The sequence below is a fragment of the Bos grunniens genome, chromosome 9, assembly GCF_055505025.1.
Source record: "Bos grunniens cultivar Pamir isolate PY7600 chromosome 9, Bosgru_T2T1.0, whole genome shotgun sequence".
NCBI classification, from domain to species: domain Eukaryota; kingdom Metazoa; phylum Chordata; class Mammalia; order Artiodactyla; family Bovidae; genus Bos; species Bos grunniens.
In genome coordinates, this window is record NC_141173.1 from 12,404,712 (window position 1) to 12,419,736 (window position 15,025).

At 33.9% G+C, this 15,025-nt stretch overlaps 1 protein-coding gene across 44 annotated transcripts in view; it reads left to right on the plus strand.

The window, feature by feature from the left end:
* Positions 1 to 15,025, plus strand: part of RIMS1 (regulating synaptic membrane exocytosis 1) — a 607,640-nt gene that overhangs the window by 416,875 nt on the left and 175,740 nt on the right. For all 44 annotated transcript variants that reach the window (XR_015132287.1, XM_086316267.1, XM_086316269.1 and 41 more), the window contains 4 exons: positions 6,573 to 6,640; positions 7,232 to 7,342; positions 8,885 to 8,984; positions 12,895 to 13,018. Coding sequence is in view for 43 of the 44 variants with exons in the window: in XM_086316267.1 (XP_086172393.1) it covers positions 6,573 to 6,640; positions 7,232 to 7,342; positions 8,885 to 8,984; positions 12,895 to 13,018 (403 nt within the window). In the remaining variant the exon portion in view is untranslated. The remainder of the gene's footprint in view (positions 1 to 6,572; positions 6,641 to 7,231; positions 7,343 to 8,884; positions 8,985 to 12,894; positions 13,019 to 15,025) is intronic.

A 15,025-nucleotide genomic window follows, 5' to 3' on the forward strand; every position in this document is an offset into this window, starting at 1 on the left:
GGACATGTTCCAATTTAATTTTAATGCCTAGCTTTTAAGTGTCTTTAAGTAATATTTGTTTCTTCTCCTGGACTGTTAAAGTAACTGAGGTGAGATTAGGTTTTCTGGCACTCTGTTGTATAACACATTTTTACTGAGTGATTGCACAGATAGCTCCATTATTGTATATAACTTAGAGTGAGAGTGAACACACTTGCCCTTGGAAGGCATCAGTTCAGTTCAGTCGCTCAGTCATGTCCAACTCTTTGCGACCCCATGAATCGCAGCACTCTAGGCCTCCCTGTCCATCACCAACTCCCGGTGTTCACTCAAACTCATGTGCATTGAGTCAGTGATGCCATCCAGCCATCTCATCCTCTGTCGTCCCCTTCTCCTCCTGCCCCCAATCCCTCCCAGCATCACAGTCTTTTCCAATGAGTCAACTCTTCGTATGAGGTGGCCAAAGTACTGGAGTTTCAGCTTTAGCATCATTCCTTCCAAAGAACACCCAGGACTGATCTCCTTTAAAATGTACTGGTTGGATCTCCTTGCAGTCCAAGGGACTCTCAAGAATCTTCTCCACCACCACAGTTCAAAAGCATCAATTCTTCGGCACTCAGCTTTCTTCACAGTCCAACTCTCACACACATACATGACTACTGGAAAAACCATAGCCTTGACTAGACAGACCTTTGTTGACAAAGTAATATCTCTGCTTTTGAATATGCTATCTAGGTTGGTCATAACTTTCCTTCCAAGGAGTAAGTGTCTTTTAATTTCATGGCTGCAATCACCATCTGCAGTGATTTTGGAGCCCCCAAAAATAAAGTCTGACACTGTTTCCACTGTTTCCTCATCTATCTGCCATCAACTGATGGGACCAGATGCCATGATGTTAGTTTTCTGAATGTTGAGCTTTAAGCCAACTTTTTCACTCTCCTCTTTCACTTTCATCAAGAGTCTTTTTAGTTCCTCTTCACTTTCTGCCATAAGGGTAGTGTCATCTTGCATATCTGAGGTTATTGGCATAGAACCTTCTAAAAACATAAGGAAACTATTTCACGCATTTTTGTTATATCAATCAGAAGTTAAGTTTTTTCCTCCATTCTTAGACTTCATAGTTTATTTCCTATATGAAAAGAATGTCCTTGTAATGTATTAAAATCAATAAAATGGATACATGCCTCTATTATATCATAACAATAGCAATTTAGCAATATTTATTAACTTACATGCTGATCATGGTACATAGTATTAAAAATACCTTGCTTTGTCTCAAATTAAAATATAATTCTTATAACTGAGTTGGCTTTTATGTATACACTGTGTATAGGTATATAATAAATGTAACATATTTTAATTTTAATTAAAGAAATAATATTAATTATTTAAATTAATTAAATTTAATTTTAATTAAGATATTAAGACATATTTTAATTTGCCTAGTGCTGTGCTATAATAAAGTACATTAGGATTCATATATTAATAGTTTCATTGAGTCTCCACACATACCTTGCCATAGAGTGTAAACAAAAAAGAGGGAAAATTTAAAGAAGTGTATGAAACCTCTGGGAAGACTTGTTCTTCTGATTTTGGTCCATGATTTTTATAATGGTTTTGAATGGTACAATCTGTTCTATGTAGGAAGAACAATCCATTTATTTTGAGATAATAAGTCGCAAAATTATGGATATATATTGTTCAGACTTTCTGTGAGTCTATCTTGTAATTGATTTAGTCCCCTCTTTTATTATCACCCATTATAATGATGTTAAAAATACACCATCTATGTCTTCTGGTGGTGGAGAAGTCCACATTTTCTAATGCTTCAGGGGTTTGATGTTGATACTCTTTCCTTTGCTACTTGAACATTAGTTAGACCTTCAGCTTGATCAAGTATATTTGTTATGTGAGTTTTTAAGTAGATATTTAATGTGTGAAGTTATGTATGGTTTTCTCCTTACAGTTTTAGTATATTCATACACATGCACCCATCCATATGTATTATTTAGAAAGTGTTTTTGTTCATTGCCTTTGATTGGTCTTATTGAAATCTCTTGTGCTTTGAAATTAGCTATCACAAGATGCAAATATTTAAATCATAGACATGTATGTTTATGCACTGTTACATACTCTTGCCATAATAACCTGGGTTTAGGAAAAGCAAGATCTCTTTTCAGAAAGCTCATATGTCACTGTACTGTGCTATGCTTAGTCACTCAGTCGTGTCTGACTCTGTGTGACCCCATGGACTGTAGCTCGCCAGGCTCCTCTGTCCATGGGGATTCTCCAGGCAAGAATACTGGAGTGGGTTGTCATGCCCTCCTCCAGGGCATCTTCCCAAGCCAGGGATTGAACCAGGTCTCCTGCACTGTAGGCAGATTCTTTACCAACTGAGCCACTAGGGAAGCCTATATGTCACTCAGTTCAGTCGCTCAGTTCGTGTTCCGACTCTGTGACCCCATGGACTGCAGCACGCCAGGCTTCCCTGTCCATCACCAATTCCCGGAGTTTGCTCAAACTCACGTCCATCAAATTGGTGATGCCAACCAACCGTCTCATCCTCTGTCATTCCCTTCTCAATCTGCTTTCAATCTTCCCAGCATCAGGGTCTTTTCTAATGAGTCAGTTCTTCCATCGGGTGGCCAAAATATTGGAGCTTCAGCTTCAGCATCAGCATAAGTCCTTCCAGTGAATATTCAGGACCAATATCTTTTAGGATTGACTGGTTTGTTCTCCTTACAGTCACTAGCTGACTTTTTTTTGTGCAGTGAAACCTGTGTGCTTACTTATGAAGTTTAATTAACCTGCTTTTTCAACAAGGGACAGGATAAAACTCTGCTTTTAATGTTTTCACAAAAATTAATCAAATTATAACACTTCATTGAACATGGATATTTATGAACTTCAGTCATTTCTGTAGACTGAAGTATCTATTTCCTGGATCTAAATTAATGATAATACTAAATGTACTCCTTTACAGTTACATTGAACATTAAAACCAAGATGCTTTTGCATCAATTCCATAAGCAAATGCCATGAATTTATCATTTTGTGGTTATGCCACTGGCAGTCAATATCTTTAATCACCTATTAGGAAATTTAATTAAGAAAAATGTTTTATATTAATGAAATTCTAGTCTGAATATTTTAGGAGGGAGGTTTGTTGAGTGTTACTTTTATTAATAATAGATAAATGTCTTATAAAGACAAATTAGAGTGCTTAAAAGTCAGTGACACATTTACAGCTTCATAATGCACGGAAAGATGAAGGACATATAGTTTAAAACAGCATATTTAGATTTTATAATATATTTTTTATAAATGTTTAAGCAAAACTGTTGTATTTTAATGTGTGATGATGAAATTCATGCTAAGAAAGCTGTTAAAACTTTCAGAATGTGAGGGAAGTATATTCGTGTACTAAAATATACGCAACTGTTAGTGTATACTGCAGTACTTAATGTGCTTTTTAGATTTATGTTAATTAGTCATTTTTAGTCACTTGCCAGAATTTAAAAGCAGAGTTTCCAAACTGCAAAATCTATTCCATCCAAATGAGCATTAATGTGCTGGCCACACACATGAATGGCCTGGAAAAACATATATACATACATATGCACATACATGCATGTGTTCCTGTTCAGTTCAGTTTAGTCGCCCAGTCAGGTCCGATTCTTTGTGACCCCATGGACCACAGTATGCCAGGCCTCCCTGTCCGTCACCAACTCCCGGAGTTTACTCAAATTCATGTCCATCCAGTCGGTGATGCCATCCAACCATCTCATCCTCTGTTGTCCCCTTTCCCTCCCACCTTCAATCTTTCCTAGCATCAGGGTCTTTTCCAGTGAGTCAGTTCTTCACATCAGGTGGCCAAAGTATGGAGTTTCAGCTTCAGCATCAATCCTTCCAATGAATATTCAGGACTGATTTCCTTTAGGATGGGCTGGTTGGATCTCCTTGCAGTCCAAAGGACTCTCAAGAGCCTTCTCCAACACCACAGTTCAAAAGCATCAGTTCTTCAGCACTCAGCTTTCTTTATAGTCCAACTCTCACATCCATACATGACCACTGGAAAAACCATAGCTTTGACTAGATGGGCCTTTGTTGGCAAAGTAATGTCTCTGCTTTTTAATATGCTGTCTAGGTTGGTCATAACTTTCCTTCCAAGGAGTAAGCGTCTTTTAATTTCATGGCTGCAGTCACCTGAAGCCTAAAAAAGTAAAGACTCTCACTGTTTCCATTGTTTCCCAATGTATTTGCCATGAAGTGATGGGACCAGATGCCATGATCTTAGTTTTCTGAATGTTGAGTTTTAAGCCAACTTTCTCACTCTCCTCTTTCACTTTCATCAAGAGGCTCTTTAGTTCTTCTTCGCTTTCTTCCATAAGGGTGGTGTCATCTGTGTATCTGAGGTTAAGCCAATTAAATTAGAATCTTTATTATGATCATTTCCCTACACAGTTTATACCTGATAGAAAACCATTGCCTGAAAGCAGTCTTTTCATAATAAAGTGTATTCAGTGTCATTACTGAATTATACCAGATACATTAGCTTTTGACTCTTTGCATATAAGGAGCGCTTTTTGCACGACATTCACTAGATACAAATATCCAGATTTGCTCAGGAAAAGGTGAGTGAAACAATGTTTAAGTCCATACAAGGATTTGGAGGAAGAGACAGAGAAGGGCCCAAGGATTCTAGTTTCTAAGATCTCAATCAATTCCTGAAGGATGCAATGAACTGTTTCCCTAAAGCCTTTAAAATAGTGAGGATTTTTGTCATTTCTGCATCCTTAAAGACTTCTCAAAGCAGCTTCCAACTTAATGACTAATTTTTTTTTCTTTAAGCCCCAAGCATATCTCAGTAAGTCTATTAATTTGTCACAGTATTTCAGAGTGAATCAGAATTTGAGAAGTGATCAGCCTTATTACTTGGTATGTGAAATTTTAGGGAGAAAGCTTTATGAATTGAAATAATCCTTTGAATATTTGAAGTTACTGCTTAGTAGAAATTTTAATTTTATTTTTATTGTAGATAGTTTTTCTTTCAAGAGGAATGGTGTCATAATATTAAAGATGAAACAGCTTTAGTGAAATATATTTAAACTTAAATATGAAGTTTCACAAACAGTAAAAATAAAGGAGAAAAAAATATTTCTTTTACAGCTTTCCTTATATTCCATTCCCTAAGCCCGTCCAGAAGAATATTTGAGATCTGTAGTCACAAATTCATGTACAGCTTTTAAAGTTTGTGATTTGGGGAGGGATATAGACTCCATGTGGAGTAAATTTTAACAGAATACGGCTTCATAGAATATATTGCTAGTTATTTACATGCCGTATTTGAAAAACATTAAGTGTTTATTATAGTATGTATAACACTCTCCCACATTCCTAACACATTATGTAAAAGGAAAAGAGGCAGCTACTAAAAAACTGAAATGCATGCAGTTTTTGTGCCTACACATTTTAAACTGTTTTTCCATTTCTGTCATATTTCTTCTATCATGCTTATTATGTTTGTCATGCCTGTCATCTACATAAAATCCTTTATTTATGACCTTCACAGGCAGCATCCTAACATTTTCTTAACAGTGAGTTGGACATCTCACTGTTAACTAGCATGCTTTACTCACTCTCCTAGTATTTTTCTCTTTCAGCATCCATGAGGAGAAAATTTTTCATGGATTTAACCTGATGTTTAAAATGTTAAAGGTCATTAATTCTCAGACGGTTACCCGATTTGGACTTTCTTCCTATGCGGATATTTACAGCCCTGCTGCTTTGCGTTGATTTTTCTTCTTCTTTTTTTTTTCCTCAAATGCTTTCTATCATATTATATTTTTAAACCAAAAAATCCAAAGTAAATGTTCATAAATTCATGTTTAAAAAGTTAGAATTTTTAAAGTCTTTTTTATGATTTAGTAAAAGTGAATTCTGTCAGTTGTATGTACTCTTTTTTAAAATATAAATTTATTTATTTTAATTGGAGGCTAATTACTTTACAATACTGTATTGGTTTTGCCATACATCTACATGAATCCACCACGGGTATACACGTGTTCTGGAACACGTGCATGTACTCTTTTGCTAAAAGTTTTTTTGGATCTTTAACTTTCACATCACTTTTTCAAAAATGTCCTTAAACTGTGTGTCCAGTTATAGAGACTAGAGAATAATTTTGAAAAACGATGTAGTTCAGAAGAGTTGAAGAAGAGGCACTAAATTTTAGTACTCATCTCAGTGCAGTGAATATAATTTTAGCCAGTATCACTCATGACAGTCTGTGTCTTGGCGTGGGTAGTCCATTGCGGGGCAGTGCATGAGATAACCTAGTTCTTTCTATACTTTTTATGTGTTTCTAGGATGAGAGGAAAGATAACCCTCCCGTAGGACAATATGCATTGTTGCACCCACTCATTCTGGGCGTGCAGGTCACAGCCTGGGCAGCGCAGATGTGTACAATCTGAGATGCACACACCCAAGATTATGAAACTTATTAACCCTTCATAGATTGAGGAAGTTGTACATAAGGTATTCCTTCTCCACTTCAAAGCCATTGCACTTTTCCTTCTCTCCCTACTGTGCAGGTGACTTGGATTATTACTGGCTGGATCCCGCCACGTGGCATAGCCGGGAAACATCACCTATTAGCTCGGTGAGCATCCGGAGAGGGAGATTTGGGAGCTCTGGGAAGATGTAGGCCGTTCATCCTTTGCTGATATGTGATAGACAGTAACCTTATTCTGCTCCATTATATATCTTATGAAAGAAAATACTGATTTCATTTAAGACAGTACAGTTTGAAGAAAAATAAGTTAGCACTGAATAATACTTCAAACAAATTTTAAAGTAGTAAAAGCAAGTGTTAAGTAATGGCTATTTGTAAATGAGATATTATTTGCTTAATGATATCAACATCACTGACAACTCAGAATACAGAATCGACTTGACTGATATCAGCAGATACATTTTAATATTTCATTTCATTTCATTTCAGAGCTGTATTTTGGAGAGGTACTTAGATTCTGACTTTTTAGAATGATGTAGTATAATAAGTGCCTATTTCAAAAAAATTACAACTGTAAATGAAAATTGTTATAAGCCAAGGACAGAGCCCACGAGAAGAAGGAATCCCCTCAGAGTGTCCTTAACTGAGGAAATTGCATCACACTACAACCAGTAATTATGTGTGTATAGGAAAGAGAATAGCTGGTTTAGCTTCTTAACTTTGTTCATGTTTTAATAGCATCCTGTAACGTGGCAGCCTTCTAAAGAAGGGGATCGATTAATTGGACGTGTTATTCTTAACAAGAGAACAACCATGCCCAAAGAATCAGGTGCATTACTGGGTCTGAAAGTAAGTATCCTGGTTTATAATGTTTCTTAAATGATGAATTAAAGTGTGACTGCATTCAACAAAGTTTCTGACAGTGGTCATCCTCTCCTCTTCAGAAAAAAGTTCTTCTAGTAAATATATCTTGTTAATATATTGATGGCTTATGGTGTATTTAGTACCTTTATCTGGGCAGTATTTTAAACTCATTTTGTTAAAATGGCATACAGATACGTTAGGAAACTGCAATAAAATGTTGAAAAATAGTAGAATTCTCCTCTGAACATAAAGTTAAAGGACTGTTTTTACATTAAAATGGTTTTAATGGAAAGTAATAACATTAGATAATATGAACCTCATAATTTTATTATATTTTGACAAGCAACCTCAAAGATCACTGAAAAGATTGTTTCCTAAGTGCAATAAAATTTATACCCAAAGAGTAAAATGTACCTTTAAAAATATTAACTGACTTCTAACAGATAACAAAGCAACTAAAAATTACAAATATTTTGTTTGGCAAGAAAAAAAAATATATATATATACATTTTGTTTTATTGTGTGTAACATGTATGAATGTTGTCACATGGTTTTATTTGCTTTCATAAACACTCATAAATGTTGCTTTAAAATGATTATTTATCAAGAGATTGTATTGTATAGTTGGGTAATAGTTTGATCTCCTTAAAACCATTGCCTATGAATCCAACTAAAAATTTTTTTTCAGCTAATGTCACCTTATTGATTATTATCATTAATTCTCTTGTTATGAACTAATTCTGATCACCTCCACTATTGGCCATGTCCCTAATGATCAACTTCAACTTTTGATGATACCCTTCCCATTTTGAATCATATGTATTGAACCCCTGCATTGGGAGAAATTAAACTGAGAACCTTTCAGATATGTTTAATTTTAGTTATTGAGGAAAATCCAGGTGAGCATGTTAACCATTCAGTGCTTTAACTTAGCCTTGGAGACTCAGATTGGATCCTCTATGTATATCAGATGAGGAGGTCATTCAGGTGTTCAGGAGATGTGATAAACTTAGGCCGTTACTCTGCACCATGGTGAACTGCTTCCCCAAAGTGGTCTGTTCTTGGTTTAAATTTTAAATCCTCAGTCTTTGTCTTAGACTAAAAATACATGAAAAGGATCAAGTTCCCATGTCACAATAGACCATGGTCAATTATAGAAATTCAAGTGAATTTAGATAAAGAAAAATGAACTCCAATATTAGTAAAGTGTCAAACACCTGTTGTCTGATGGTGAAAGGGGACATCGTGTATTCTTGGGGGCACATTGTCCCAGACACCCTTTTGTGTGAGGTTGGTACAACGAACCAGTATATAAACTTCCTTAGGACACATTATCTCACATGCAATAGGGTAAGTTCTTGTTGCTACTATGCTGCAGCCCCCTTTAACCAAAAATAGATTTCATGTCATTTTTGTTCCTACATTCAATTCTAAACATATCACAAAATATGTAGGAATAATTCCCCAAACTAAGAGACTTTTGTTTCAGTGTGAGTCTTGGGAACTTACAAATGTATAATTATCCAGGTTGTTGGAGGAAAAATGACTGACTTAGGACGCCTCGGTGCCTTCATCACCAAAGTAAAGAAGGGTAGCCTTGCAGATGTGGTTGGACACTTGAGAGCAGGTAAAGTTCCTCTTTTCATATCTAAGTCATATGTACTCTATGCATGAGTTGGTGGTTTTCAATTTTGGGTAAGTTATGTATGCCCATTAAGTAAACAAGCAATTTTCATGCAGGCATACAGATAGTTTTCTGGATATGAATATTTAATTGATTGTCATAATAGACAACTAAACATGAATAGCAGTTTGGAGAGAATGAGTCAAATCTTTGCATTTATTAAAAATAAATAGTTGCAAAATGCCAAAGGATTACTGATTTTTGTATATGGCTACATAATGTTGCTACAAAAGTCTTAAACAGTTCAGCCTGTGAAAAAAATAATGTCAGAGTTTAGTCCTTTATTTTATAAGTCATAGTAATTACTAAAGTTTCTCATAATGGTCCCAAAACACTTATTCATTACTGGAGTTTTTAGTAAAATCTCATCACAATCACATTTCTTACACAGATTATATATTATTTGTTAATTTAAATGTGACATATACTGTTGTATTCATACAGATGTGCTACTTCTTAGTATTTGGAAATTTACATTTTGTTACTTTGTAACCTTAATATTATATAATAACATCATTTACATGTTGAAATGTGCCATACTTAGTAGCAACATATTTTAAAATTTATTTTTGATAAATCTTTTATTTTTCATTTAGTAAAAGCCATATAAACATATTTTTTTCCAGTTTGCTGTACTTCAGAGTTTAGTAAAAATCTTTTGGTGAGAGTATTTGCTTACTCATTTGCCAGACAATCATAAAGAAAACAGAGTAAGCTGACCTGTCAAAGTGAGGATTAATGACCCATAGCATGTGGAAAGAGAACATTTCTGGACTATTTATTTTCAGTTTTTATACCTTAAGGTTATAATTATTGGAACCTTTAGAAAAATATTCTATTAAGGACAGTTTTGCTGTAACTGATTATGAGAGTGTCAGTTCAGAATCATTCAGATTTTTTTATTTGCTAGGGACGTGCTCTCCAGGTATTATATAGAGGGAAAATCCAAATGAGAGGTTTTTCTCCATCTGCTATATGCACATCTTTGAAGATATGTACTGTCATTGTCCTCTGTTATTTCTCATCAGGGACTATTATGATTCTATAAGAACATAGCTCAATCAGGAGTGACTATGTCATGAAACCGATTCTGCTTGTTTAGGGGCTTGAAGTCTTGAAATGTTGTAAGAATCACTTGTTGTCTACTCAAATGTAAGATAACTTTGACTACAGAAATCTGAATTTGGAGATCAGATTCTAAACATGACATTTTTTTTATTTTTGTGGTTTTTTTTAATAGTTACTTAAGAAAGTCAGATTTTCTATAGTATATATATCCCTTAGTAATTAATTTCACTTATTTAACCCTCTTATGTGCCTAGAGTCTGAGAAACTTTAAAACATTAGAAGCTCTACTTAAATAACTATAAAACATATAAATGTAGTTTTCACTTGAAGCAATTGATGTGCTTGAAAATTAGACAGTATATTCTGTTTGGTTTACATGTTATTTAGGAACTGTTTTCCTTCTGTTTACATATAAACAGCTTTAGCCTGTAAAACTATTTTGTTTGTTTAGCATGACATTTGTTCAGCATCTGCATTCTTGCCTTAATCTGCGGTAGCTTTTCCTACTGCTGTTCCCTTCAGTCCTTGCCCACTGCTGGATGATGGAATCACAGACACCCCCCTTGTTAAGTCCCTCCATCATCCCTCAGGCACCGTCTGCTCGGGTTGAAGCTCTGCAGTCTGCCCTCCGCTAACAGTCCCGCCCCCTCCTTCCGCTCCCCCCGCCCCCCCCCCCCCCCGAGGCCGTGCTCCACCTGCGGCCCTGGGCGCTGTTTGCACCTGCAGGACCTGGCGGTGCCTGTCCTCCTCAGGTGGCTTTGCTGTTCCTGGGCTCTGCCTGTTGATATCCTTGCCATCCTTCAAAACTCTTCTAAAGTTGCCTTAACTGTGAAGCGTTTCCCGATACTTCCCCTGAGCAGTAACTACTCCCCTGCTCCCCGGTGCAGCTGGACTCTCCCTCTGTTCCTCACATGGATTTCTCTCATTGCATACAACATTTTATTAAAGGGATTCACTCTTGTATTTCTCCTCCAACAAATTTAAAGACAGAAGAAAGCCTCCTTTTCATCTTTGTTTACCCATTATCTTTCATAAATAGTTTTAAGGAGACCAGCTTCTAATTTAGGAATTCTTGATTTGTAAATAAATCAATACATATAGTAAGTTAATTTTATATTAAAAGTAGTGCTGCTAGATTGCTGTCTATAAGAGGAAGAATTTTACAATGCAGGGTTTTTTTGCAAAATGTTGATTGCTGCACATTACTGGATAGTAAAGTTGACTTAATGGATTACATTCATTATTTAAAAAAAAATGAAATAGAACAAAATAGAATAGAAAATATCAGGGTAATTATTATTTTAGAAAATATTTTTTCATACAGACACACGCATATACATTCACATGATGTAAACTTTCTTTTTTCTTTTCTTTTTTTGGTCAGTAAATTTAAAAGACTCCTAATACATTTTAAAATTGTATTACTTTTTTTTTTTAATAGAGTGATGTGTATTCATTCCTGTTTGAAAAACTGCAAGTTAACATCTTAGGTCAAATGATCAGAAGTCATTTAACCATTTGTACTAACCATACTCTTTTGTCATACCTAAACAGCATTATATGCTTGTCAAATATTTGCCTTTTTACTTTTGAGTAAGCAAACACTTGGGGGTAGGGAGAAGAATTATTTTAAAATAAACCTAGCAAAGCAAAAATCTACTTTTTTAAAAGGCATCACTAAAAACTAAAAAGTTCCATATTTGTCATTAGCTTTAAACGTATGATGGTGATATTGATCCATTTATTAGAGACATATTTCATTTGCTACTGAAGTATTACAGGAACTGATAACAGCAAAATAAGCATACACAAAACAAGCACAAAACTAAGACTCTGCAAAGTATCCCTGTGGCTGGGATATTTCAGCTGAGCCTCTCTATTGTCAATTCAAGGGTACATTGCAGAGACATTTGAGAACTAAAACTGCTCTAAATATTTGTGAAAATAAGTGTTTTTTTTCCAAATGTTCTTTGGTGAAAGCTCTGGTTAATATAGGAGGTGATTAGTCCTTGTATTTTAATACTGTGTTACTCTCTTCAGTGAATCTTCAGTTATTTAACAACTTAATATGTATTATATTTTTATTAAAATATTTTCTAATTTTACCTTAATTACCATGATATGTATTATGTATAGAACGTGTGTGTATGAACATCTGGAAGTAGGTTGACTGTCATGCAACAATTTTACATCTGCTTGCTTTGTAATTTTGCCATAGCTCCCTGCGTTACCCTCTGGGTATGAATTCAAATCCTTTCATGCATTTTTATTCTGTTGTGCATCTGGAGAAGGCAATGAAGCATGACTTATAGTTGGAAAATTCATGCTAACAAATGTTAATTACTATTTCTACCAAAAGTAAAGCAGGATTTATGCAGCATTTAATAATCTTTCATGTATAGAGCCGCCTACATTTATATTATGGAGGGCATGCTGCTAATTATTATTTTTGATATTGCCAAATGAGCTATGCTAATTCCATCCCATAGCATGAGATGATTTTTATATTATTTCTGATATTTCTCAAAAGATAGTTTGTGTTGTACTGTTTCAAATGACCAGTAATCTTTTATGGGGGAAAGAAAAAAACAAAAAGAAAAAAGTGTTTAGAAAGAACCATTTAGCTGACATTATATGGCAATCAATTTGCTTTCAAGAGCAGAGCCTAGATGATTAAACTATTTGTATATGTTTTGCATTTCTTTGTTAAAAAAAAAAAACAAGAAAAGATAAGAAAAATAAACAATATATAAGGTAAAAAAATACCCTTCTTTTTAAATTCAAGGGGATGAAGTTCTAGAATGGAATGGTAAACCCCTGCCGGGAGCTACAAATGAAGAAGTTTACAACATTATTTTAGAATCAAAATCAGAACCTCAAGTTGAAATTATTGTTTCAAGGCCTATTGGGTAAGGCTAAAAAAACTTGCTTCTTAAGTTTAGTAAATTACATGTATTAGCAGGGTTTCTAAAAGAAGTTTATACATTCATACAGTACATGTTACAATGGATAGTTTTTTCTTCAAATATGGGCATACATTTTAGATCTTTCAAATCTCAATTTTTTAAACTTGGACTGAATTTCCTTCACTACATTTTAGGAGCTCCACTATTTAACAATTGTAGTATCAAAAAGAATGTATTTTTCATAAGTGGGCTATAAAGTAAAAATCTTTTCTTTTAATGGTAGAACTATTTATTTTTATTAATCCTAAATTATTATAGTGTTTCCTTAAAGAGAGTCACTTACAAACTCATCTTTTTGTGATATTTAAAATAGTAGTCATTTCATACATCTACATGACTTTTTGTTATTCTACTAAGAATGGAATACTTTTTCTATATCTTTAATTATGGATAGTTCCAAATTTTATTTAAAATCAAGCAAGTGTGAAATATTTAAGCATTTTAATTGGCCATGATAATCTGTGTGATATTTTTAAAACTCCAATTTTCAGCATAATTTAATAATCTACAGTCAATGGGATATTTTCTCTCTGTATATAGAGTTCCCATATTGGTATATTTTCCTAAGAAACCCACAAGTCCAGAATATTCATTTTGCCTGTCTATAATTTTTTGGAAGGCATTTTGAACTGTTTCATAATTAGCTTAATGTTTGAATATATTTCTTGAAATTATTCCTTTTTCTATTCTCTAAAATATTATAGAGCCATAAATTCAAGACTTTTTATGGAAGAGTAGTAACCTTAATTTTTTGTTGTTCTCATGAATGCATATCAATGCAAAACATGCAAGAAAATATAATTATCCTAATTCTCAAAGAACTTAAACTGTATGATCATATATTCTAAAGAATAATATACATATATAAAACTCGAAAGTGAAGGCAAGCTTATAGTCAATTTTAAGTGGTGATTATTAAGAATAAAGATTGAAGGCATTTGCAGAAGTATTGTACATTTCCATGCAGATTTTTTAAGAATAACAACACTATATAATTTATGCTAGTTTTACATGACGTGTTCTAGTGCTGAGGTAAACATGAGGCTGGAAAAGAGGTAAGTAAATTGGAGAATGAATCAAAAGTATAAAAAACAAAACTTAAAGCATTGGGCACATTACCAAATACTTTCAAATATATAGTGGTTTTAAAAGTAATCAGCCAAAATACCATTGATTCATGGTGATTTAAAAAATAAAAATTAACAGACAGTTAAAGTGGACTGGAATAACATTCAAATTATCTTTAGTGTAAAGATAATTTTAAAAGTATTCTTTGCAAAACAGACCTAAACCATCATGGATTGTGGGACTCAAAGAATATGGGAATACAAAGATTATATTTAAATAAAAATTAAATCTGATATCAACTTTCTAGTTAATAGGGAACTTATTAGAATCTTGGAAGAATAATTCTAGATGTATTTAGTAATTATGTTTCATGTAGTTCTATAATTAAAGCAAAAAGCAGCGATGTATTCATTGTTTAAGGAGATAGTTATAGTGATTCCAAGAATCATCCCAAATGTAACTTACACGCACACTGACCACCATGGTCTAATAGACATCAGCCATCCTGAGGTACCACCCGTTTTTGCTAGCCCACCTAATGTAATGTTCTTTACCTTTACGATGGTAACTATAATTTTTTTTTAATGATTGTAATTTTTATCCAGACTGTTTTACCACCTTATTTGTGAGCAGAACAATTTCAGAAGGCTTATATAATTGTCAAGAGGACATTTTTTGCCTGAAAATATTACTGAAGCAATTAATAAACATTAAATATATTTTAATTCTGTCTCTTCAAAAGAATTTTTTGTAACTTCTCCACAGTTCTTCTTTCACAGACACATAAAATTCAAACTTCTATCTAGTTTTGAAGTTTCAAATTTTACTTTCATAACTGAGGCTAATTTTCAAAGAAGTAACATTATCTAAAAAAATATTGTT